The sequence below is a fragment of the Pan paniscus genome, chromosome 3, assembly GCF_029289425.2.
Source record: "Pan paniscus chromosome 3, NHGRI_mPanPan1-v2.0_pri, whole genome shotgun sequence".
NCBI lineage: Eukaryota > Metazoa > Chordata > Mammalia > Primates > Hominidae > Pan > Pan paniscus.
Window position 1 is genome coordinate 123155833 of NC_073252.2, and position 25528 is coordinate 123181360.

The following is a 25528-nucleotide window of genomic DNA, read 5'->3' on the forward strand; positions in this document are numbered from 1 at the left end:
ACTCTAAATTGTAAGTAAGAATAGCAAGAACATTTTCACTGGCAACCTTCTTTATCTTAAAATTTAATGTCATAACATGTTTGGTAAAGCAGCTAAATTATTTCTAATGTATATGTTTGGCTGAGGCAGTTAATACGAAGTAAAAGACAAAAAGTCATGAAGCTTTTATTTTCTATCTTGTTTCACTTGTGCCTCCAATGAGCATTGGCTTGGAGTGCTTATCGTCATGTCACTGACATTCTTGCCCAGGCCTTGGCAAACTACTTGGATACCCTGGTGAGAGAGGTTTCTGGGACTTTGGCCTGGAAATATGCATTTTGAAAATTATATCCAGTGATTCTAATTTGTAACTAGTTAGACATCACTGCACTAAGAGTAAACTTTCAGCTCTCTGGCCTAGTTCAGTAATTTTCTTTATCACAAACACGTCTTTCATAACTTGGCTCAAAAGGCATTCATGACTTTTGATGTCATCCATAAATGCATTTTAGGGAATTAATTTCTGCTTTTAACCAATTACAAGATTTTATTAACAATCTGTTTACTGTTTGACAAGTATTAGTCAGCTTTTATTTTATGTCATTACTGAGATTTGAAGTCACCTGCACTACGTTTAAACAAAACCTATTCTTATGATTACAATATATTTACCTGACGTTATGCAAAACTGCATTTTTTTTGCATTTGGGAACACCATTTTATATATGAAGTTGTTGAGGCTTATAAAAGGTCACAAGTAACTGACTAATAGCGTCAAGACTAGAACCCATGTAGTGTTGGCATCTGTTTAGGAACCTGTGTCAGATCCCACACTTGTAATGGAGAGCTTAATTTCAGAGAACATTAGCCATATCTAGCTATTGCTGTGAATTTAAATTGTTTTGAGTGTGCATTTAATTTGCAAATTTGTATTGGTTTGTTATTTGTGTAAGAATTATACACCTGCAAAGATTTTACCAAGTTTATATTTTTACATTTTAAAGTAGTGTTTTAAAACAAATAAATTAAATTGACACTTGGTGATGCAAGATTTTATTTTTCCTTTTAGAAAAGGTCTTTACAATATTTAAATTTAAATCAAACAGTTCTCACTGAAATAATTAGGGGTAAAATGGACCTCTGTTGATGCTATTTTAAAAAACTATTTGAACAATGAGAACACTTGGACACAGGGTGGGAAACGTCACACACTGGGGCCTGTCGTGGGGTGAGGGGAGGGGAGAGGAATAGCATTAGGAGAAATACCTAATGTAAATGACTAGTTAATGGGTGCAGCAAACCAACATGGCACATGTATACATATGTAACAAACCTGCACGTTGTGCACGTGAACCCTAGATCTTAAGTATAATTAAAAGTAAATAATAAATAAATAGGCCTGGCGCTGTGGCTCATGCCTGTAATCCCAGCACTTTGGGAGGCTGAGATAGGCGGATCACCTGAGGTCGGGAGTTTGAAACCAGACTGACCAACATGGAGAAACCCGGTCTCTACTAAAAATACAAAATTAGTGGGGCGTGGTGGTGCATGCCTGCAATGGGCTGAGGCAGGAGAATCACTTGAACCCAGGAGGTGGAGGTTGCGGTGAGCCGATATCATGCCATTGCACTCCAGCCTGGGCAACAAGAGCGAAACTCTATCTCAAAAATAAATAAATAAATAACAATAAAATAACAATAAATAGAAGAAATTGATTGGATGCCACGATTAAATATAGATTTGTTTTTGCATTTGTAGGCAGTCAGAGCAAAATGGGAACATAGTAAATTTTCTCTTATCATAAGGGAAGAAAAATCTGGCTCCTGAAGTGGTTGTTATTTTCTTTGTGTTTTTCTTCTTCTAAATTCTAAAAGAAAGTGTCATGTGGGGTTTCATATAAATGACACAGATGTCATAGCCCTTTTTTCAATATTTTTATGGTAATTACAGGCACAAATTACCAATGACTATTTGTTATAGAACTTTTTGATCAAAAACTTACTTCATTTTTTTCTCTAGAGGATTTTCAATGAGGAAAAGAAGCCTTTACTATTTACTTTTATATTTCATATGTAGCTACAAAGTTGCTTAAATAAAATGAGCATTCTTTATCAAAAAAAAAAAAACAAAAAGCCATTCACTGAAACTTTGGGGATACTCATCTTCATGTACAGTTTCCAACTCTGATTAGACCACTGCTCCTCCCTATATTTATGATTTGCTTGCTTTATAATCAATATTATTTCTGCAACTAGACCCCAAACAAGTCAGTTTTGGTTTTGCTAAGATTTGCTTAAATGTAAAACTTTAGAAAATCTTACGTATATTATTTTATGACTCTTAACTGAGTACATACTTGAGTGGTTATTCTGCTGTTACATTTGTTCTGAAGAATCATGCACATTTTAATAGGCAAGTTATTAATGCAACCAAACCTTTAAGTTTTGGAGTTTTATAGGTAAAATATGTTTTTCTAGAGGTCTGTTTCTAAAGTTAAAAGCTGTTCTAATAAATAATAAACAGATTCAAAAACCTTGGCAAACTCTCACAAACCAAAGCAAAATTAGGACATTTTGGTTGATTTTAATATTACTTTATCAAATAAAAAATAAGTTAGATGCTATAAAAATATTTTTAAATGTGGAGGTAATTTAGTTCAGTTATCACACAAACATTCTCTCCAATATACACTTGAGTGTAAATTATATGTTGTTATTTACTTTAATAACAGTTTGCTCAAGCAGAAAACCTGAAAAAACTATTGCACGTATGCCCAGGGTTGTATTGCATATTAACACCTGCAAAATAAGGCACAATTACCTTTCTATTTAGACAATTAAAAACTTTGGTAACATAAGCTTAGTTATTGCCTGATAAAAAATATGCCAATCCTGCTCCAGATTAACAGATGTATTATTGATTCTATGTATGTACCAAGTTAGACATATAAACCAATGGGTTTAGGAATGGTTAGTCTCCTAAAATCTAAACTGTTTGTAGCAAAATGTCATTGTAAAAGCCCAATATAAAGAATAGCTTTAAGAATTCATTAAAATGTAAGGTACATGAAAGCGGAGTACATGGTTGGTTTTGTTCATTGCTATATATTTATCACTTATAACAGACACTTAGTAACTCCTATATAAATATTTATTGGATAAGTTAATGAAGTATAATTATGGAGGCATAGTTATTTTTCAGAAAAGTAACTATACATCACATATCAACCATTGTTTATATAAAAATCAGATGTAATTTCATATGATTGGGTGAGCTAAGTATGGTCAAGAAGCATGTGTTCTTATCACAGATAATCATAAAACTAATTTGAAAATTATAGAAAATCTCAAATTATATCCCAAAATGGACAATTATTACTTGTACTGTATTTTCTCTTAGTAAGATAATATTTGTTTTGTTATAGAATATTTGTTGTCATTCCTACTCATCAATGTTAGTACAATTTCTCAAATAGATGTAAGCATAACTTCTAAATTTAACAATCAAAATTGGTCTAATAAACTAAGATGAATTCCACACTCAATATTTGTCTTTGTAACATAGAATATTTTCTCAATTGCTACTATGAAAATTAAGAATAAAAAGAAAATTTTAAATGTAGGAAGTGCACTGAACTGAGAAGATTATTTTCCTAAAGCGAAATTCCACTGGCTATGGAGTAACTGGGAACTCTGTCCTTTATTGTAAAACATTTATGAAAATTGCTTGACTTGCAACTTCATTGGTTGCCTTGGAGAGTTCCTTCTATAAAAAAAGGTGCATCACGTGAACAAGAAATGTATCTACACAATGCTCAACAGAAAACCGTTGATTAATTGAAGTATAGTAAATGGTTATTGGTCCATTCCAATTTCCTTTAATTTGCAGTTGCTTGGAAGCATAAAGCTTTTTAATGTCTTTGTTTTAACAAAGAATTCACTTAAAAATGAGAACAAATTTAATTTATTAAGATAATTTAAAAACACGTTAAAGCAAATTTAAAAATTAACATGCGGAAGAATCTTTTAAAAAGTTTTTTTTTTTTAAAGTAGGAAGTACACTGAACTGAGAAGATTATTTTCCTAAAGGGAAATTCCATTGGCTATTGAGTAACTGGGAACTCTGTCTTTTATTGTAACACATTTATGAAAATTGCTTGACTTGCAACTTCATTGGTTGCCTTGGAGAGTTTATAAAAAAGTTATTTATTAAGTTAGAACCTTAATAAAAGACTTTTTTTTTTTTTTTTTTTTTTGAGATGGAGTCTTGCTCTGTCACCCAGGCTGGAGTACAGTTGTGCAATCTCGGCTCACTGTAACCTTGGCCTCCTGGCTTCAAGCAATTCTTTTGCCTCAGACTACCCAGTAGCTGGGATTACAGGCTCACACCACCATGTCCAGCTAATTTTTGTATTTTTAGTAGAGACATGGTTTCACCATGTTGGCCAGGCTGGTATTGAACTCGTGACCTCAGGTGATCCACCCACCTCGGCCTCCCAAAGTGCTGGGATTACAGGTGTGAGCCACCACGCCTGGCCAGACATTGATATTTAACCGTTCTGTTAATCAAATTTTGAACTTATTTCATACCTTGTATATTCTAAAAAAAAAAACATATATATATATATATATATATATATATATATATACACATTTCTAGCTTATGTGCCCATGTGTTTATGGAGTTCACGCTTTTGTTTTGTTTTGAGATGAAGTTTTGCTCTTGTTGCCCAGGCTGGAGTGCAGTGGTGCGATCTGGGCTCACCGCAACCTCCACCTCCAGAGTTCAAGCGATTCTCCTGCCTCAGCCTCCTGAGTAGCTGGGATTACAGGCATATGCCACCACATCCGGCTAATTTTGTATTTTTAGTAGAGACAGGGTTTCTCCATGTTGGTCAGGATGGTCTCGAACTCCCAACATCAGGTGATCCACCTGCCTCGGCCTCCCAAAGTGCTGGGATTACAGGCGTGAGCCACCGCGCCTGGTGTTCACTCTTAGGGAATTTAGGTGAATGCAGATAGTTACCTACTAAAAAGATATAAATCAAAAGAGATAAACTTTGGCTGTTGGGAACATGGTTAAATCAATCAAGCAGCAATATTAACCTGCGAAGGGTAAGTCACTTTTGTCACAATAAAAAGGCTATGTTGAGGTTCTTACAGAAAATACTTTTAAAAATAGGGACCTACACAATGTAATGCAGAGGTGTTTTGGCAGTTTAAGGGAAATGTAATGTAAAAATTTGCATAATGCTTTTACATATATAATCCATACAATATTAAAAACTGTCAATAAAAACATGTTGAAAGTCCTTAATCTCTCTTTAGTATTAGTTTAAAAGTTAACAGAGACTATTAAAATTGTAATTTATTCTCTTATTAAAAATTATTGTCTGATTTACTGAAAAAACAATCACAGGTTTTGAATATCTAAAAACAACCACTAGAGGAAAGCAATAGATTTCCTGTAACATTTATTAATGTAAGCAGACTGCGAGAATTCTATTAATCTAGACAGGAGAACTGTAATGTTTCTGTTGTCTTCTTTATTAAATTTGACAAATTTGAAGTGCTTGCAGTTCTGCACTAACAGGATTTCATAAATACCCTTTGCTGACACATTTTAATTTTTGTGTATTTACTGGATATTCTTAAAATGCAATCATTTATTATATTTCAGGGCAGGAAAACCTAATTAGTAGTAAACGATTAAATGAAACATTTGCTTTTTTAATAAACTTGGCTTTATATTACCTTATTTAGATATCATGAATTCATATTAGTACAGACTTCTGATTACGTATTACAGAAACATTCCAATTTCAATAAAACTAATGTTAGTGGTCAAGTAGTTTCTCTAAGCAACTGAAATAAATTTGCAAGTGATGGACTATGCATTCTTAGTATTAACTGCAGTCATATAAGGCCATCAGTAATATGGTATTAAGAGAAAACCAATAAATTTACCCAGTTAGTCAGTCTCTTGGTATGTGAGTAGAAGAGACAAAAAGAAAAAACTAATAATACAGTTGTCACATATTATTGACCATTTTCTGCCCTTCTATACTTTTCTAAGCCCATAGGCTATGGTTATATTGCTATGATCAGTTTGGGTAGCTACTTGAATTTTTGATCTTTAAATGCAGGTATACCTCTGAGACATTTCAGATTTAGTTCTAGACAACTGCAATAAAGTGAATATCACAATAAAGCAAGTCATAGAGTTTTTTTGGTTTTTCATTGCATATAAAATTATGTTTATTCTATACTGTAGTCTGTTAAGTGTGCAATAACATTACATTTTTAAAAAACAATGTATATACCTTAATTTAAAAATACTTTATTGCTAATACATGCTAACAGTTACCTGAGCCTTCAGCAAGTTGTCCTCTTCTTGCTGGTGGAGGATCCTACCTTAATGTTGATGGCTGCTGACTGATCAGGGTGGTGATTGCTGAAGGTTGTGGTGGCTGTGGCAATTTTGTGAAATAAGACAACAATGAAGTTTGCGGCTTTGATTGAGTCTGACTGTCATGAAAGATTTCTGTGTAGCATTCAATAATGTTTGAGAGCATTTTACACATAGTAGAATGTCATTCAAAACTGGAGTCAATCCTCTCAAACCCTGCCACTCTTTTATCAGCTAAGTTGATTTATTATTCTAAATATTTTGTTGTCATTTCAACGGTATTTACAGCATCTTCACCAGGAATTGGTTCCATCTCAAGAAACCACTTTCTTTGCTAATCCATAAGAAGCAAATCTTCATCTGTTCTAGTTTTATCTTGTGACTGTGGAAATTCAGTCACATCTTTTGGCTCTACTTCTAATTCTAGTTTTCTTGCTATGTCTACCACATCCGTGGTTACTTTCAGTACTGAAGTTTTGAACCCTTCAAAGTCATCCTTAAGGGTTGGAAACAATTTCTTCCAAACTCCTGTTGACGTTGATATTTTTACCTCCTCCCATGAATCACAAATGTCTTTAATGGCATCTAGAATGATGAATTCTTTCCAAGTTTTCAGTTACTTTGCCCAGATTCATCAGAGAAATCACTATCTATGGCAGCTATAGCCTTACAAGATGTATTTCTTCGATCATAAGACTTGAAAGTTTAGATTACTCCTTGATCCATTGGCTGTGTTACCAGGAATGTAAACATTAATCTCTTTGTACATCTTTTTCAGAGCTCTTGGATGACCAGGTAGATTGTCAATGAGCAGTAATATTTTGAAAATAATCTTTTTTACTGAGCATTAATTGTCAACAGCGGGCTTAAGATATTCAGCAAATCATGCTGTAAACATTTGCTGTCATCCAGGCTTTGTTGTTTCATTGGTAGGGAGCAGGTAGAGTAGACATAGCATACTTCTGTGGGGCTTCAGGATTTTCAGAATGGTAAAAGATCAGTGGCTTCAGCTTAAAGTCACCAACTGTACTAGTCCCTGACAAGAAACTCAACCTGTCCTTTGAAGCTTCAAAGCCAGGCATTGATTTCTCCTCTATAGCTATGAATGTCTCATGTGGCATCTACCAGTAGAAGGCTGTTCATCTACATTGAAAATCTGTTTTTTAATGAAGCCACCTTTATCAATTATCTTTGCTAGATCTTCTGGATATCTTCTTGCAGCTTGTACATCAGCATTTGCTGCTTCACCTTGTGCTTTTATGTTATGGAGATGCCTTCTTCCCTTAAACCTTATGAACCAAGCCCTGCTAGCTTCCAACTTTTCTTCTGTAGCTTCCTCAGCTCTCTCAGCCTTCAAAGAATTGCAGAATTAGGGTCTTGCTCTGTATTAGGCTTTGCTTTAAGGGAATGTTGTGGTTAGTTTTCTTCGTGTCAGCAATAAGGCTGTTTTGTTTTCTTATCTTTTGTGTGTTCTCTGGAGCAGCACTTTTAATTTCCTTCAGTATCATTTCCTTTGCATTTACAACTTGGCTAGCTATTTGGCACAAGAGACCTAGCTTTTGATTTACCTTGGCTTTCAACTTATCTACTTCACTAAGCTTAATTATTTATAGCTTTTGATTTAAAATAAGAGATGTGCAGCTACTCCTTTCACATGAACACTTAGAGGCCATTGGAGGGTTATTTCAATATTGTGCTTCAGGCCTTGTTTCCATATTGTTGTTCTCAGGAATAGGGAGGCCCTAGGAGAAGGTGAGAAATGGAAGAATGGCTGGCCAGTAGAGGACTCTGAACACACACAATATTTATCCATCCAGTTCACTGTCTTATATGGGTGCAGCTTGTAATTCTCCCAAGAAAATAGTAACCTCAGTAATCACTGATCATAGATCACCTTAATAATGAAAAAGTTTGATGTATTGTAAGAATTACCAAAATGTGACACAGACACAAAGGGAGCACATGCTACTGGAAAAATAATGCTGATAGAAACTTGCTCAATGCAGGGATGTCACAAACTTCTAATTTGTAACAATATGCAAATATCTGTGAAGCATGATAAAGGCAAGTGCAATGAAACATGGTTTTCCAGTACGTGATATTAAACCATATCATGAAATTCTAGACTCTGAGATTTACAAGGGACTGAAAACTCAATCAGTTCAGCTTCTCATTTCCACTCTTAAGAGGTACCTCTTTAAATAAAAAAGCCTATTATGATCATTAAAATAAATCCATGGAAATCCTTTTTATTAAGCAAAATGTGACAAAATTATTGGAATAACCAGAATGAAAAAGTCTATCATTGTCACTGCCCTATCAGACTGACATACTTCATTGAGCATAAGAGGGATACTATAAACTGTACTAATATGACTTTATTTCTTTTTACTGCTGAATATGATTCCATTGTATGAATATATCACATTTTGTGTATTCATGCATCAGCTGATGGACATTTGGGTTGTTTTCACCTTTTGAATATTATAAATAATGCTGCTCTGAACATTTGTGTACAAGTTTTTGTGCAAACGTGTTTCATTTCTCTATGGTAGAATTCCTATGACTGGAATTACAAGTCATGTGATAGCTATATTTAACATATTGAGGAACTGCCAAAGTATTTTCCAAAGTGGTTGCACCATCTTATATTCTCACCGACAACATATGAGTGTTTTGATTTTTGTATGTACTCACCAACACTTGTTATTATCTGTTGTTTTTAATATAGCCATTTTTATGTGTGACATATTGTATTTTTAATTTTCATATCTCAATTGACTAATGAATTTAACATCTTTTTATGTGTTTTTAAACTATTCTTACATTTTCTTTGGAGGATTGTATATTCAAATTCTTTTCCCATTTTAAATTGGGTTATTTATTTTTATTATTGAATTGTATTAGTTCTTTATATATTTTGGATATAAATCCCTTTCAGATATATGATTTGCAAATGTTTTCTCCCATTCTGTGAGGTTTTCTTTCACTTAATAATGTCCTTCAAAGCAAAAAAGGTTTAAATTGTGATGACGTCTAAATTTCCAGTCTTCTATCACTTGTGCTTTTCCTTTAGAATCTTTGTAATTTTTTACTTACAGCAACATGTAGTGTAATTTTGGTTTAGGTGACTGTGCTTCTACTAGACAGTAAATGTGAACAGCTGGGTATTTTGTATCCTAAGCAACAAGCAAAGGGCCTGAGCTCTAGTAAGATATCAATGAATGTTTGTTGGATTCATTAATGGATTTTTTGATACTCCTTTTCAATAAGTAAATTTAACACTACTCAGTAACAAAATAATTTTTACTAAGGAATGACAATATTTGATCTTTGAATAATTAATTTTAGAAACACACACACACACACACACACATATATATATATATATTTTTTTTTTTTTTTTTTTTTTGAGATGGAGTTTTGCTCTTGATGCCCAGGCTGGAGTGCAATGGCATGATCTCCACTCACTGCAACCTCTGCTTCCCGGGTTCAAGCAATTCTTCTGCCTCAGCCTCCTGAGTAGCTGGAACTACAGGCTCCTGCCACCACACCTGGCTAATTTTTTGTATATTTAGTAGAGATGGGGTTTCACCATGTTGGTCAGGCTGGTCTCAAATTCCTGACCTCAGGTGATCTACCTGCCTCGGCCTCCCAAAGTGCTGGGATTACAGGCATGAGCCACTGTGCCCTGCCAATTTTAGAAACTTCTTGGTCATCCTCACACAAAATTCAGATATTGATTCCTTAAATTAAATTTTAGTGTGCATATTTAAAAGCATGTTTCAATGATAATATTAAGTAGTTAATTGCCTTATTTTATCTTGGAAAAAGCAGAATGAGTGATGAAGTGTCATCTGTTTTATTTTTCCAGTTTTTTTCCATAGAACATACCTTTATTTGAAAACTAAAATCAAAGTATCCTTTGATGTCATAGGATACTTTGAAATTATAGATAATCATAGTTATATAGTCATAAATTGAGGAAGAGTGAGAGAGTAGTAGAAAAAAATCATCAAACCATATTATTTCATGGAGATGGTTAGTTGTAGTCAGTATTTATAATTGATGGCTTTTTCCATTACTCTGGAGTCTAATTTCAAATCTTTCATAAGTGTACAGATGTTTTATCTGATTTTGCACATTATTTTCTTTCTACATTTCCATAGTAGTTCAGACTTCTTAAAAGTCAATTTTTTAAAAAAATTCAGCTTTTCGTCCAGCTTTTTGTCATACTGTTATTCCACTAAAAATGTTGGTACTTTGGTTTTGACAATGAAAAATAGAAAACAAATAGCCTTTTATGCTGAAACGTCTTATTAAAGAAAATTTATTTTGTCATTTATTTCTTTATTTTTCATATTGAAAAATTTTTCCTTCTGTTAATTAGTTTTAACTCTGATGATCATCAGGGGATAATTCTTAGGACTTTCATTACTCAATGTAATTGTAATAGTTGGTGGTTCACCTCCTTCTTAATTTGCGTGTGTGTGTAACAATAAAATGTACTAGTGCAATGAACAAACTGGTTTTTACATCATTGAATAAACGTACATTAAATGCCTTCTGTACCCTAGGCGTTATATTAGAAACTGATCTAAATGTTTCACTGTTTGAAACTTAGAAAAGAAGCAGGCTTTCTGAGTTTTGTTTTGTTTTGTTTTGATTTTTTTGAGGCGGATTCTCACTCAGTTGCCCAGGCTTGAGTGCAGTGGCACCACCTCGGCTTACTGCAACCTCCACCTCTGGGGTTCAAGTGATTCTCCTGCCTCAGCCTCCTGAGTAGCTGGGATTACAGGTGCACACCTGGCTAATTTTTGTATTTTTAGTAGAGACAGGGTTTCATCATGTTGGCCTGGCTGGTCTCAAACTCCTGACCTCAAGTAATCCACCTACCTTGGCCTCCCAAAGTGCTGGGATTATAGGTGTGAGCCACTGCACCTGGCCCTGAGTTTAGAAAAATAGGATGTCTAAATAGAATTAAAGAACAATGCATTTCCAAAAAATTGATTTTGATAAGTTGAATTTCTTTAGAACATGTACTTTACAATTTATATCACATAAAATTTTATTCATTACTGTTTATTAGTGAGCTAAAGCTGTTTCATATAAATTAAATTTGTTATTGTTTTGAAGTAAAAATACAACACAAGACTCTAGAAAGAGACTTTAATTTTATAGTTTAAGATAGCTGTTTAAAAGATATAAGGACATATAACTATTATAGACCAGCGGTCCCCAAACTTTTTGGTACCAGGGACCAGTTTGGTGAAAGACATTTTTCCACATACTGGGTGGGAGGGTGGTTTTGGGATGAAAGTGTTCCACCTCAGGCCATCAGGCATTAGATTCTCATAAAGAGCGTGCAACCTAGATCCTTCGCATGCACCATTCACAATAGGGTCCACCCTTCTTTGAGAATCTAATGCCGCAGCTGATCTGACAGGAGGCAGTAACGCTCACTTGCCCGCCCCTCACCTGCTGCTATGGGCCGGGTTTCTAACAGGCCACAAACCAGTACCGGTCTGTGCCCAGGGGTTGGAGACCCCTGTTATAGACTAATAACCAACTGAAATAGAATAGCATAGCTATGAGTCATAGGTTTGTGTCTTTTGCATCAAATAATAGAAATGTCTGCAAAGGTGAAGACTACTATGCAAATGTGAAATGAGGAAGAGTGATTATTTTGACATTGCAGTCATTCCATAAAAGAACTATAGCCAAGTCTCGTGTGGGTTCTAGAAAACCACTAAAGATGGCGACCATGTTATCATGGGGGCTGCATTGTTTCTTATTGTACTTGTGCCATTATTTTGTTCTTGCAGTGTTCTTTGTGTTTTTGTTTTGTTTTTGTTTGTTTAAATTTTCTATTCTTAAAAAAACACAATCTGATGAACTCTCCCCAATCTATGATTCGTTCCTCTTGGATCATGTATTCCCACCACTCCTCTAATCTTTGGATTGTTGGAGGGGGAGGAAGAACTTGATATGTCTTATTTTGAGTTGCCCCTGACAGATAGCAGTATGGCATGGTAAGTGAGAATATGTAGCTATATAGGGTAGGAAAAGGTATTAATAGATTCAGAGAAATAAAACTCCCAGTACAAGCCATACCACAGATCAATATACATTAGCTTTTTACTCTTCTTTGTGCTGCTCATGTTAGACCAGTAATTATTTAGAACATGGAAACAAAGTAAAATAACCAGTTAATGAATTCATTGTTTTGGCTTTTGTATCTGTTAGCTACTGCCAGAATAATGTTGCATAATAAAGAGCCACAGAAATCTCAAAGGCCTACAAAAATTCACGTTTATCCTCACACATTGCTGGATAACTGCAATTGGGCTTCTCTAGGCTAGACTCAACTAGGAAGCTTGGCTTCAGTCTAAAAACCTTCCAGCTGAGATTCCTCTACTGAGTATCTCTAGTCTTTCTGGTAGTAGTGGGCTAGCAGAAACATACTGTCCTAGTGACCATGGCAGAGGTAGAAAAGAATAAGTGTATTTTAAGCCCCTTCCTGTGCTATTTTTATAGATAGCCCATTGTCCAATCCAAATATTATGAAAGAGCCCAAAAAAGGCAAGGAGAAAAATCTCGCCTTTAGTGGGAGGGACTGCAAAGTTGTTTATGGGGAGGGGTATTGGGACCAATAATTCAGTCTACCATAGTTTGTACCTTTAATAGAAATCAAACCACTTCTTTATTTTTCAGTAGTTTGAATAGAAGCCTTCTTTATTTCATAGTATCCAGTACACATTAGGCAAAAAAAGAGAAGAAAAAATTTAGTGGCATTTTTTGTTTGTTTTATACTAAAATTTCCCTTTGATATGTGTCTACCACATTCAGATTAACATCTATTGAAAAATATACTACAGGACGCATTTGTAGGGTGTTTGTTTTGAAGAATAGTATAAAAATTTCCATAAGTTTCTTATGCAACCACACATATTTTAACTTGATGTTTTATTTTGCATTTACTTTTGAGCATCCTTAAGAATTTGTTAAAATGCAGAAATTATGCAGTATTGATTTCAGGAAAAATTGAAGTGGTTACACATGGTTGCCTTTGCCTTAAAATAAATCCTTATTTGGTTCTAACTTGAACAATATTGAAAGCACAACAAAACTAGCTTTTTATTATGTCACCACACATTTAGTGAGTTATGGAAAGCATTTTGTTTTAAGAATGGAGTTAACTATGTGTTATCCACGCTTCTAGCCATTCTTATCACTCCTGGCTACTCTCCAAGCCTGCCTGTTATTCATACATATTTCTTCTTAGTAAGAAATGCATCAAAATCCCAGGAACATGTGCTGCTGACTGTTGGAAGAGTTTTAGTGGTGAGAGATTAATGTAATTACTTTTGTTTGAGAAATATAATTGGTCACAGTTATATACATGTAGCTTATATGAGAAGTACATTCAGTTTTAAAACTCATTATGATTAATTTTACTTTCCTTAAAAAATGAAACTAAAGAGAATCTAAAATGTGTATGCTTCTTTCATTCCTAATATTCCAGATTACTTAGATATTTTTATGTGAAGTAAATGCTCAGATATCTAAATAGATATAATATTATTTAAATTTAAGGTATAAACTTTTACATGACAAAATGCTTAATAGCCTATAATCTTAAAAACAGAAGTATTCCAATTCCCATATTGTATGTTACTTCATCAAATATTACCATTATATCATGTTTCTTGTACTAAAGTGTTTCCTGTGAAACAATGTAATAAAATGGCCTTTAATATGCATGATAATATTTAAATACGCATTTTCTAGTAAAATATAATGCTTATTCATTTTTTTCTTCTAGTTGTAAAGAAAAAAATGCACCAAATGCATACACTTACTTTATGATAATTTCTGAAACTCAAGTAGAGTTTGGTCCTGCAACAGACTTGTGTTTTCTAGTAGTTATGGTTCATTCATGCAGGTGGTAGTGGTCCTATCAGTTTTCCTTAATAAGTCCCACATAGCTCTGGCCAGTCTTTCATAGAATGAGATGGTAAGTCTTTCCTCCAAAGTTTGATTTCTCCCATTTTTTTCACATTGCAATTTCAAACTTTCAGTAATACCATCAAGATGAGATAGTAAACTATTATAAGAGTTACCACAAGTTTGAACAAAGTTGATTATACATCACAAACAAATAAATACTTAAAACCTTGTTCATAGAGATCAGGCCTTGCATACCTACATAGTCCAAACATTACATTCCTGACATTTAGAACATTTAAATGCAAACCGTTCTTTGTTAGGGCTTTCTCATAACTGAAATATGAGTCACTTGCAAACCATAATAGATTTTGGCTCTGCTACATGATGAAGTGTTCTGGATGTCGTGAAACATTTCACCCAGACTTATGGCAGTAGAATTCCCAGTGGTCACCCAAAATAGGGAAAAAAATGAAGAACAAACTTAAAGGAAATATGCAGGCTCTGGCACCATCCTTTCGTGGCAATACAGCTCTTTATTGTTGTTAAGAAATGGAAGTATTTAGAGCCTAAACCCATAAACTATAGTACAATTAGGCGTTGAATTTTTTTTTTTGTTCCTAATTACGAAATTTAACTCTATACTTGATTCTCATGTTTAAGGTCAGGTCATAGAGTGTTTCTTTACACATCACCCTGATGCAGTCATACTGAGTTGTCTCCCAGCACTGAGCTTCTCACTGCATTGTGGGCAAACTCATATTCCACACTCTACACTCATCTCAGGCAGGAAAGGTGGAGTTTTCCTTTTCAGGGCCAAAGGAAGCGACAGCTGAGGCGTGATGGTTGTACTGATATTGGTGTAGGTTTCAATTCGGTTAGTTTGCTTTCAATTTCAACTCCTCACTTGAGATTCCATACAGAAAAGTAAATGGTAGGCTTCCAGCATCTTGTTTCACTCTGGTGAATAAAAATTGTTTCGAATGTAAGATTAGAGTTTTTCCTTGCTTAATTTCAGTAGTACCTACACAGCATAAACTGAGGCATCATTTAGCAAAATGTTATTGAGATGACATCATAATGACCTATTAAGGGCAATACACATTTGAATGAGCTCAGTTATTCTTCCAGGTTTACACGTGCCTTTCATGGTGTTTAGTGTAGCAGCTTTTGAAGCAGAGATGGGCAATGTGTAGGACCTTTTATTCCAGTCTCCTAAGTGGGAGATATTCTGAACAAAACATATTAAGGATATTTTTTCTGAAGTTTTTGAAATTTTAAGTCATGATTCACTTTTCAAAAGAAGACATTTATGTGGCCAACAAACATGAAAAAAAGCTCAACATCACTGATAATCAGAGAGATGCAAATCAAAACCACATGGAGATACCATCTCATGCCAGTCAGAATGGTGATTATTAAAAAGTCAGGAAACAATAGATGCTTCTGAGGCTGTGGAGAAATAAGAACACTTTTACACTGTTGGGGGTAATGTAAGTAAGTTCGACCATTGTAGAAGACAATGGCAATTCCTCAAGGATCTAGAATCAGAAGTACCATTTGACCCAGCAATCCCATTACTGGATATATACCCAAAGGAATATAAATCATTCTGCTATAAAGACACATGCACATGTATGTTTACTGCAGCTCTATTTACAATAGCAAAGAAATGGATCCAACCCAAATGCCCATCAATGATAGACTAGACAAAGAAAATGTGGTACATATACACCATGGAATACTATGCAGCCATAAAAAGGAATGAGATCATGTCCTTTTCAGGGAAATGGATGAAGCTGGAAGCCGTCATCCTCAGCAAACTAACACAGGAACAGAAAACCATATACTGCATGTTCTCACTCATAAGTGGGAGTTGAACAATGAGAACACGTGGACACAGAGAAGGGAACAACACACACCAAGGCTTGTTGGGGGCAGTGGGAGGCAAGGGGAGGGAAGTTGGAGGTTGGGTCAATCAGTGCAGCAAACCACCATGGCACATGTATACCTATGCAACAAACCTACACATTCTGCACATGTATTCTGTTTTTCTTTTTTAGAAGAAATGTTTTGTTTTAAAAGAAAAAAATAGTAAGTCATTATTATGAGTAGTTACTGAATTATCATAAAATATCATTTCATAACATAAAAATTATATATGATAGCATGTTCCCACACAAAAACTAGGAAATCAATAGGTTTGAATTGCTTTAAAATATCATTGTAATAGTGGATAACTTTGATTAATACATCTTTATATGCCAGTAGAATGCCTATGTTATTATTACATTTGCTGACTATGGGACTTTAATAAAAATGTAAAAATGACCTGGATTTGCTTAAAAACAGAAATATTTCTAGAGGAGAATTTACATGCTAGACATGGATAAGTTGTCAGAATGAGCAGGACACATTATTGCTCTTGGAATCTCAGAATATAGAAGTCTCTAATTTAAGTAATATAAATGATCTTCAGTATCCTGAAGATATTTGCCATTACCTATGTTGGTAATATATAAACTTAAATCAGAGCTATAAAATACTATTATTGAAATAAATATTTCTGACAAAACTGTTACTTGCTTGTATTTAAAAGCAATCTTGATGGCATTATCTTAATATCTTTAGAGATAACACTTGTGAACTCTAAACATTATTTTTAGTGCAAAGTTTGTCATGATTTATGTGGTTTAAGTGACAATATTACATGAGTCAATTAATTTTGGAGTGTCAGTTCCACAAATCCAAAAAGTCAATAAAGTAAATAATTATTTTTGCCACTAAACAAAACAAAAAATTAAGCACTATTTGCCTTGATGCATCAGGTGTTACTATTTTATAGTTTGTACAGTTTCTGTCTATCCTGCCAACTATTTAAATGTAAGCCATTCTGAAAATGGGTATTTATATGTTGCATCTTTTAAGAAAAAGAAATAGCTTTTTGTATACGTTTTAATAGTAATCACTTTCATTGATATTTACAGAGAATTTAACTATAGTTTCTTTAGTTGTAATACATACCTATTGTCTTTCTGCTGAATGTCTGTTTTCCAGTGGCATTGATAAGACAAACTCTCACAGATTATTTTATCTTAATATAAATATAAAAGAACCTAAAAATAGGCAAGAAGTGAACAAAATGTTTTTTAAAGTAGCCCATCAAATATTATTTTCATCAGAAATTATTTTCTTGTTGACATAAAATGCATATTTTTTATGAAAGATCATTCTCTCTGTGCAAAGATCAGAGACATTGTGTCTTAGGCACATCATTCAGCTTGCTCCACAGCCCTGGCTGTCTCCACTACTCTGGAAAAATCAGTGCCCTCGAGTAGGAGGCTTAACATTGTTTTTCTTAGATAAATCACTTGACATTTCAGTGCCTTAATTTTGACTCTCTGTAAAATAACAGAAATGGAATGGAAATGGACTTGATGATATTTAACATTCCTACAAAAAGTATTAGTATGTTGACTTGCAAATGAATGGATTTCTGAACTTTCAGTGTACTACAAATCCTACGGTCTCCCAAAAGAAAACAAAAGATTGTTTTTCTTCTTTATTTGAGAACCATTTTATGTAGATTGCAGGAAGGTTGTGAATTAAAATATGTTTAGATTTTTTCATCCCGTTCATTAAGAACCATTTGATTTAAGCTGCACAGAGGATATGCATTTAAGAATATGTTTAGAATTGTGGTTGAGGTGGCAACCACCATGCAATTATCAGTTTATTAACAGGGGAATGAACTCATAATGGACTTTGCTATTTTAGTCATTTCCTTTAACTTGAATATAATCTTCTACTTTCATAATATCAATTTAAATCGGGGAAATAGCATGTTTTATCATTAGATCCACAAATATATAATGGTTTGATATTAGCGATTATTAGGTAATGATTGTTCCTTAGTTATGTAGTTGTATGCTGAAACATTTAAAAAATTAATCCCCATGTATAATAACATTCTTGATGCAGAGCAAAATAAAATGATAGACTGCATATTATAAAAAAAAGAGAAAAGCATTATATTATTTTATGCACTATTCCCACAGAAATATTTTTTAGTTTTAAAATATCCATTTGACCCTTCAGCAAGCTGAATACCAGGGATTTTATTCCTTCAGCATAAAGTAATTTGGTAACAATATTTAAAGGCATATTTCTAACTTAAATTTTACTTTTATAAAATTACCAAAAGACAGATCATTTGTGAACGAATTGGTTATTAGCTCCTTTAATCTCAGTCATGTGTTTGTCTCTAAATAAAATTATTTCATTTACCAGAGTTTCACTGCTCAGGGCTCAGGTGACTCAGTCAAGAAAGTCATTCTTGTGAAGCTACCTAAATGGTAACAACGGTAGTGGCAGTGGGTGATACCTTAGCTCAACCATTAGCTGCAGCTGAAGTGTTTATTGTAAGTCAAGCACAGATCTACCAACTACATTTCTTCTAATTGTAGCAGGTGAAACCACACACATTTTTAAAGGACCAGATATCTAAGCACAAAGGTCAACATTTGGTAGGCATGCAGAAAACATGGAAGTGCCTTATCTTAACGGGATCATGAATCTTCATCTTTAAAGGGCAGTTTTTACAGACTTTCAGAATTGATACCTTAAGTTGTTCTGAACTTCAATTACAAAAGCTATTGCCAGATTGTGTTTTGTTTTTATTCAAAATGTAGCCACTCATGAAGAGAAACTTCTGAGTTTGAAATGTGATTTGTGTTTTTGCAAAATGTTTATTTGAATGCAATTTTACCTCCAGTCTAAACAAATGTAAAGATAAATGTAAAACACTAAGAGGGGCAATGCTGGCACTGAAAGCTTAACTATGTAGTAGTATTGGGTTTGTCCTTTAATTTTTACAACATATGCTTTTTTAGTTTAAAAATAATATTGTAGACTTTTAAGATCTCAGAATTTTAAGCTAAACCACTAATAACAACTGTCTTCATTATTTAAAGTGATCTAAATTGTATAGAAATAAAAGGGTTTTAAGAATTATAAAAATGTAGTTATTGTTTCCTGCTTTTTTCTCTAAACTTCTAATGTTCAATTCTTGTGTTTTATATAACGTTTTAAAATAAATCACACCAAACCTTAGTCTAAAGAAGGTATAGTAATGGTTGGTGTCAGATCTGAGAGTGAACCAAGCACATGTTAGGATTTAGAATCATCAAGATAAATAGTAACACCAATGGCAACAAGGAAGCAATTTAAAGACAAATTTCTGGAATCAAGATGTCAACAGTGTATTTTCCCAGGGATGACTGCTTCTGTTTGTAAATATTGCTATTAAAGTACATCACCTATTTTCTACAAGGGATGCTGACTTGTCTTATTTTCTTTTATATATTTTGGTGACTAATACATACTTGTTATGTGACAGATTCTAAAATATTCAATGAATAAATGTTAGATTTAGTGACCACATCACATGTAAATGGGTTCAGAATCTTGCAATTCTTGGTAGATAAAACCATGGCACTAAGGATCTGGATAAGTGAAGAAATGGCAGGATAACACTTATCTATGCTAATGAGTTCAGATCTTCTCTCCTAGATAATTAAAACCCCAGGCTACTGAGAGAACTTTGCCAAACCATGCTGAAAGCTTTTCAGTTATATCTAAGGAACTGTGGAGTAGAGAAAAGGGAATGGGCAATTAAGGAAAAATATCTAGATTTTCAAGAAATGGAATATGAAGTTACTCACTTTTCTTTTTTATTCTTTTTTGAGACAGAGTCTCACTCTGTCGCTGAGGCTGGAGTGCAGTGATGCCATCTTGGCTCACTGCAACCTCTGCATCCTGGGTTCAAGCGATTCTCCTGTCTCAGCCTCCTGAGTAGCTGGGATTACAGGTGCACGCCACCACGCCCAACTAATTTTTGTATTTTCAGTAGTGATGGGGTTTTGCCATGTTGGCCAGGCTGGTATAGAACTCAGGCTTGTCCTGACCTCAGGTGATTCCCCTGCCTAGGCCTCCCAAAGCGTTGGGATTACAGGTGTGAATCACCGTGCCCGGCCATTATTCACTTTTAGAATGGCAAGATGACACTAATTTTGGGAAAGAGGATAGCCTGATTTATTAAATAAATGACCTATGGAATTCTTACTAAAAATATAACTTTGCACATATCAGAATATAATGATGTGAAATGGTCTAGATCTGTATATACAACTGGCCTATATAGATTCATTCAAAAAGGTGTAGTTTTGAACTCAATAATATTTAACTAAATTTACTATCTCTACTAAAGCAAAAAGAAAGACTTTTCCGTATCTGAAATGACCAAAATCTCACAGAGCATACGGGATCACAGAATTCTAGAGCACTATGTAGTGATCCCCTAGTTTAGTTTTTAAAAAAATTTTGACAGAGAGAGATTGATTAATAGTTAGTTAGTTCTTATGTAAGTGATCCAGATTCCGGATGTGAATGAAATGCACATTTATGAAAATATATTTGTATAGCTGTAGCATATATTTTAAAAACATGATTCATTATGTTTTTTGAACACACACGCATGAGACTGTGTAAGTTTTCTTTACTGACTGATTAGCTCTGTGGCACTAGGTCGTTCCTTACCACTGGACTTTCATTAACTCATCTATCCAATGGGAGATAAAGTTCTTAGGTCATAGGGCTCTGCTGAGGTTTTTATATGTATATATGTGTGTGTAGGTGTGTATGTATCCACATACACATATAACCTAAAAAAAACAGATATGTTTATTAGTTATTTTATTAAAACTATTAAAATATAGAATTGGCTTGCTAAATTCATGGACCCACCAGTTACACTGAGACATCTTTTAGGTATACTCAACTTGTTCCTAGTGTGTGACTCTGTTTCCTGATGTGCCTTTGATGGTCATGTTTAATTGGTGTCAATCTAGACCTTCCTTACGCTCAATTTAATGTTCTTCCCTGCACATACACACTTACATGCACACATTTACACACACCCACACATACTTACATAAACACACGTACATTTTTTCACAAAGACATTTACAAAATCATACATGCACACGCATGCATGCAAGCATGCGCGTGCACACACACACCCCTAGCATGCACAAGGGTGGCTTGTTGCTTTCCCAATAAAGTCATAAGATTACAGATGAAAGACAATTTAGAATTATTTAAAATTCTATGAATCTAAAAGTTCAGAGTTGAATTATGATGCATTCAGTTACCTTTTGTTTGTCATTTTTTCTTGTTTTAAGGACTATGCATATATATACAAAAAATTTATGTGTATAAAGTGAAGATATTTAGTAATTTCTGAAGAACATTCATTACATACATGTATGTGTATGTGTGTGTGTGTATATATATATATATATATATAATATGTATGTGTGTGTGTATTTCAAAGCTCTTCCCACATGAAAACTCAGTGTACATTCAGTATGTGCCAGTTGAACCTGTATGTGGGACTGGAATTCTGATTTTTTAAAATACCTTTTCTCAAAGCCTTTCTCTGGCTCTAAGAAGCTTCCAGATCTGTCCTAACAGCTTGAAAACCAAGATCTTGACTTTTTATAGAATACTTCACTCTGTGCCAGAAACTGTGTTAAGCATTTTCTTTACCTATATCATCAGGATTTAGTCTTCACAAAATACTCTAGGACACATATTATTATACTGATTTTAAAAGGATGGACTGAGGCTAAGAGAAATTAAGTGCCCGAGTTCATCTAGCTAATAAGTGTCAGACAGGATTTTGAAGTCTGGTCTCTCTAATTCTAAAACCCATGATATTTACAACCCTGCAAGGAAGTTGGAAATGCATCTTCCAGGCTGCAGTTGTAGTTATTGTGGGCATTTCCTTAAAGGAAATGGTGTCGAGAATGGTTGTTGCTAGCCAAAATCAGAAGTGTCAGATTTCTAACTGCTGAGACTTGCCTGTCTTCACCATTCTCTGGACTCATTTGAGCCATTTGTTTTATGATCCACTCTTCTACTAAAAGGTGGAACTAGAGGTATAACAATTATTTAGTACTTAATTTTATATGTTGTTTTCTATTTTTATAAATTGCTCATTTATTTGTCTAGCTCTCGTATATTTCCCATTCATTCCTTTTCAGAGAATGATGACAGTCCTACTTACTGCCTCTCCCCTTCCCACAGCTTCCATTCTTCCTGGGAAAGGAGAAATCAGAATTATTTTGCTCTCCCCACTTCCTTCAGATTCATCCTTATCACTCATCACTGATGGAGTTTTTACAGCATAACTATAAAAGATGACATTTTATCCTATCACAAACATGCCCTGGTTATATCCTAGCTAAATGGATGGGTGGGTTTTTTAATTAAATGGATGACTTAATTTTGTGATCCAACTGGGAAGATTTCAGTTTTATCAGCAGCTGTCTTTCCTCTTCTTACCAGAACTTGAGCTATTAGCACCTAACTCAAAAGAGAAAATACAGAGTTTGAAGTTATTATTTTATACTTCACAAATCCTTTCTTCTAAACATTTTTTCTTAGGTGAGGAAGCAAACAAATAACTCTGGCTAGGATCTTTTAAACAAAGCTGTTAATATTTGCAACCTATATCCACATGACATCTGAAAGAAATGATGGCTTAGCTTTAGTCACAAATAGAGAGTGCTGATACGAGTGGAAATAGAAAGAAAAGATGTATTTTTCTTCCCATTAAAGGTTGAGCGTGGACTTTAAAGGGGGAAATTCTGAGTGATTCTTAAAACAACATGTGAACTTCTTTATTTCCCCCAGACATTAGTTGCCAATATGTAAACATTTCAGCAAGAAATTTTACACCACCTCCTCTGTGTGTCAGGCAGCATTTAATGGTTGAATGACAGACAGTGCTGAGCCTTGGCAGTTCCATAGTGATGTGCAAATCTGGGGATTAAAATGACAATTAATCAGTGGACCTTTTCTAGTATAAACTCCATGGCCACTATTTAAAATCAGTTACTTATCAACAAGGCAGACGATTTTTATTTCGACTTTATGTTTTCATGTAAAGATTTCACAGCTTTTCCCTAGGGGTAGTTTCTGTTGTTTGGATGTTAGATGCAAAGGTTCCAATTCATTTTGGCAGTCTTGATTGCGTGGAATCCTGGTAGTAGTCATTTTAATTGGTATCTTGCAGACACGTGGGAGTCATTCACACATTGTTTCCTTTTTCTTTGTAGGTAGAAATAACACTTCAGGATATCAATGACAATCCACCAGTATTTCCAACGGACATGCTGGATCTCACTGTAGAGGAGAACATTGGAGATGGCTCTAAGATTATGCAGCTGACAGCCATGGATGCTGATGAGGTAGCTCAAGCATGTCTCTGAATTTGTGAAACTTCGTAGTGCAGTGATTTATCAAATTTCTAGGATATGTTGACTACTTTTATGACCCGATAATTAAGGTTAAGCATGTGTGCTCCTTTCCAAAGAACATTAATTCTTGAAATGTAACATAAAAATGTTAAAAAAGAGATTACTATCAAGAGGTAATTTTCCTCTGATCAGCAATCCACAACTCACTTGCTGCTTGCACTTTAGGTTACTTAGCCAAATTATTTTTTTTCTTTAATAATAAAAATATCTAAAGAGGTATCTCTATTTTATGCCATTATTATTCCCCTTTGCTATCTTATAGCAGCTAAGGATTGGTTTTTATTTTGTTTGTAATTGTTAAAAGCAAATAATTTAAAACTACAGAATTTTAAGGTTTAGATTACTATTTTCTATATTTATATATTAAGTTCAGCTATGTAATTATTATGTTTCAAATGGCATGGAAACAAATAATTTGTGATTTGTATTTTTCTTATGAAAAAAACTCCATAGCTTATTTTCTCTTTACTGGGTAAGGAGTTTAATTAATGTTCTGGAGTTTAAGGAAGAGGAGTAACTTTCCAGACACCAGTATCTCCTTACCTCTTTCCCCTTAAGCCAAGCCTAACACAGAACAGAGAATTTAATGTTCTTCCTCTCATCTAAACTCAGAAATATCAGAAACTTGATTCCTGGCATATGAATCAGTGCTTTATAAATGTATTTCTGTAACCTTAAAAATTTAAATAAATAAATAATAAAATAATTTTAACTGCCAATACAGAAAGGTAATGACTTAGTCATTTATATATTTTGCCAAAATCTAACTATTACAAATGAACAAAATAAAGCATAGACATTTAGGTAATTGCAATTTGCTATTAGAAAAGATACGATGTTTTATGTTTAGTACATTCTACTCAATTTTACAATGTGAAGTTCACACTTATTTCAAATTTAGCTAGCTTTAAAAGAGTTATCTGACTTAATATTTCTATTGTTGATAGATATGTGATATCATTAGCCATAATTCAGTAAATATTTCATTTTCTTAAAGTTTATCATTGATAATATACATTTTGATTTATCAATTCATAAAATTTCATTAACTCTTATTTGAAAGTAGCAGCAATAACAAAAAACTCATGTAATTGGCATAGGACAATTGACATCAAATAATTGAAATTGTAATGACTATTTCATTGGTTATACTCTAAGAATAGAGCAAATAAAACTCATTTATTTGAAGTGATTTATTCTAATCACTTTAAAAGAATGAAGTAATAATCATGTTAATTATAATAGATATTCTAATGGGATGGCTATTTACTCCATGGAATATTATAATTAGAGTGGGATTATTTAATAGGAATTACAGGAATCACAGGTAGAATTGCATTTGGAAATTTAGTTGTTTTAATCATCATACTGCTCTCTTAAGAAATGGTTATTTCAGAGATTCCAACACTCAACCCTTTTAATACTGTTCTCTTGATACTGTTATAATTTTATTTCCTTCCCAATATTTTCTCTTTAAGAATATTTCATGTAAGTATTAGTATAAATGCAATGCTGCCAGCATTCTTATTTTTCTCCATCTGACTTCCGTGTGTGTGTTTGTGTATGTGTGCACACACTTGCATTGCCTCCAAGTTCATCTTTTAAGCTATGTTTACCTTTATGATGAGACTAGAGGAAGCCTAGGAAGGTCCTTATACATCTAGGTATTTAGACCAACACTTGTTTTTGTGAATTTTTATTTTATTTCTACTGAGCTTTGTTTTTTAAGTTTAAAAAAAAAAAATGTAAGTAACCTTGCAGGTGTTATCACTTAGACATGCTAGTTAAGAAAAATACAGAATGTAAAGTGA

General features: G+C 33.7%; 1 protein-coding gene across 2 annotated transcripts in view; it reads left to right on the plus strand.

Annotated features, from left to right (window-relative positions):
- FAT4 (FAT atypical cadherin 4) overlaps positions 1–25528 on the plus strand; it is a 177861-nt gene that overhangs the window by 60095 nt on the left and 92238 nt on the right. For both annotated transcript variants that reach the window (XM_008969462.4, XM_008969463.4), the window contains exon 3: positions 23517–23648. In XM_008969462.4, the coding sequence (XP_008967710.3) occupies positions 23517–23648 (132 nt within the window). The remainder of the gene's footprint in view (positions 1–23516; positions 23649–25528) is intronic.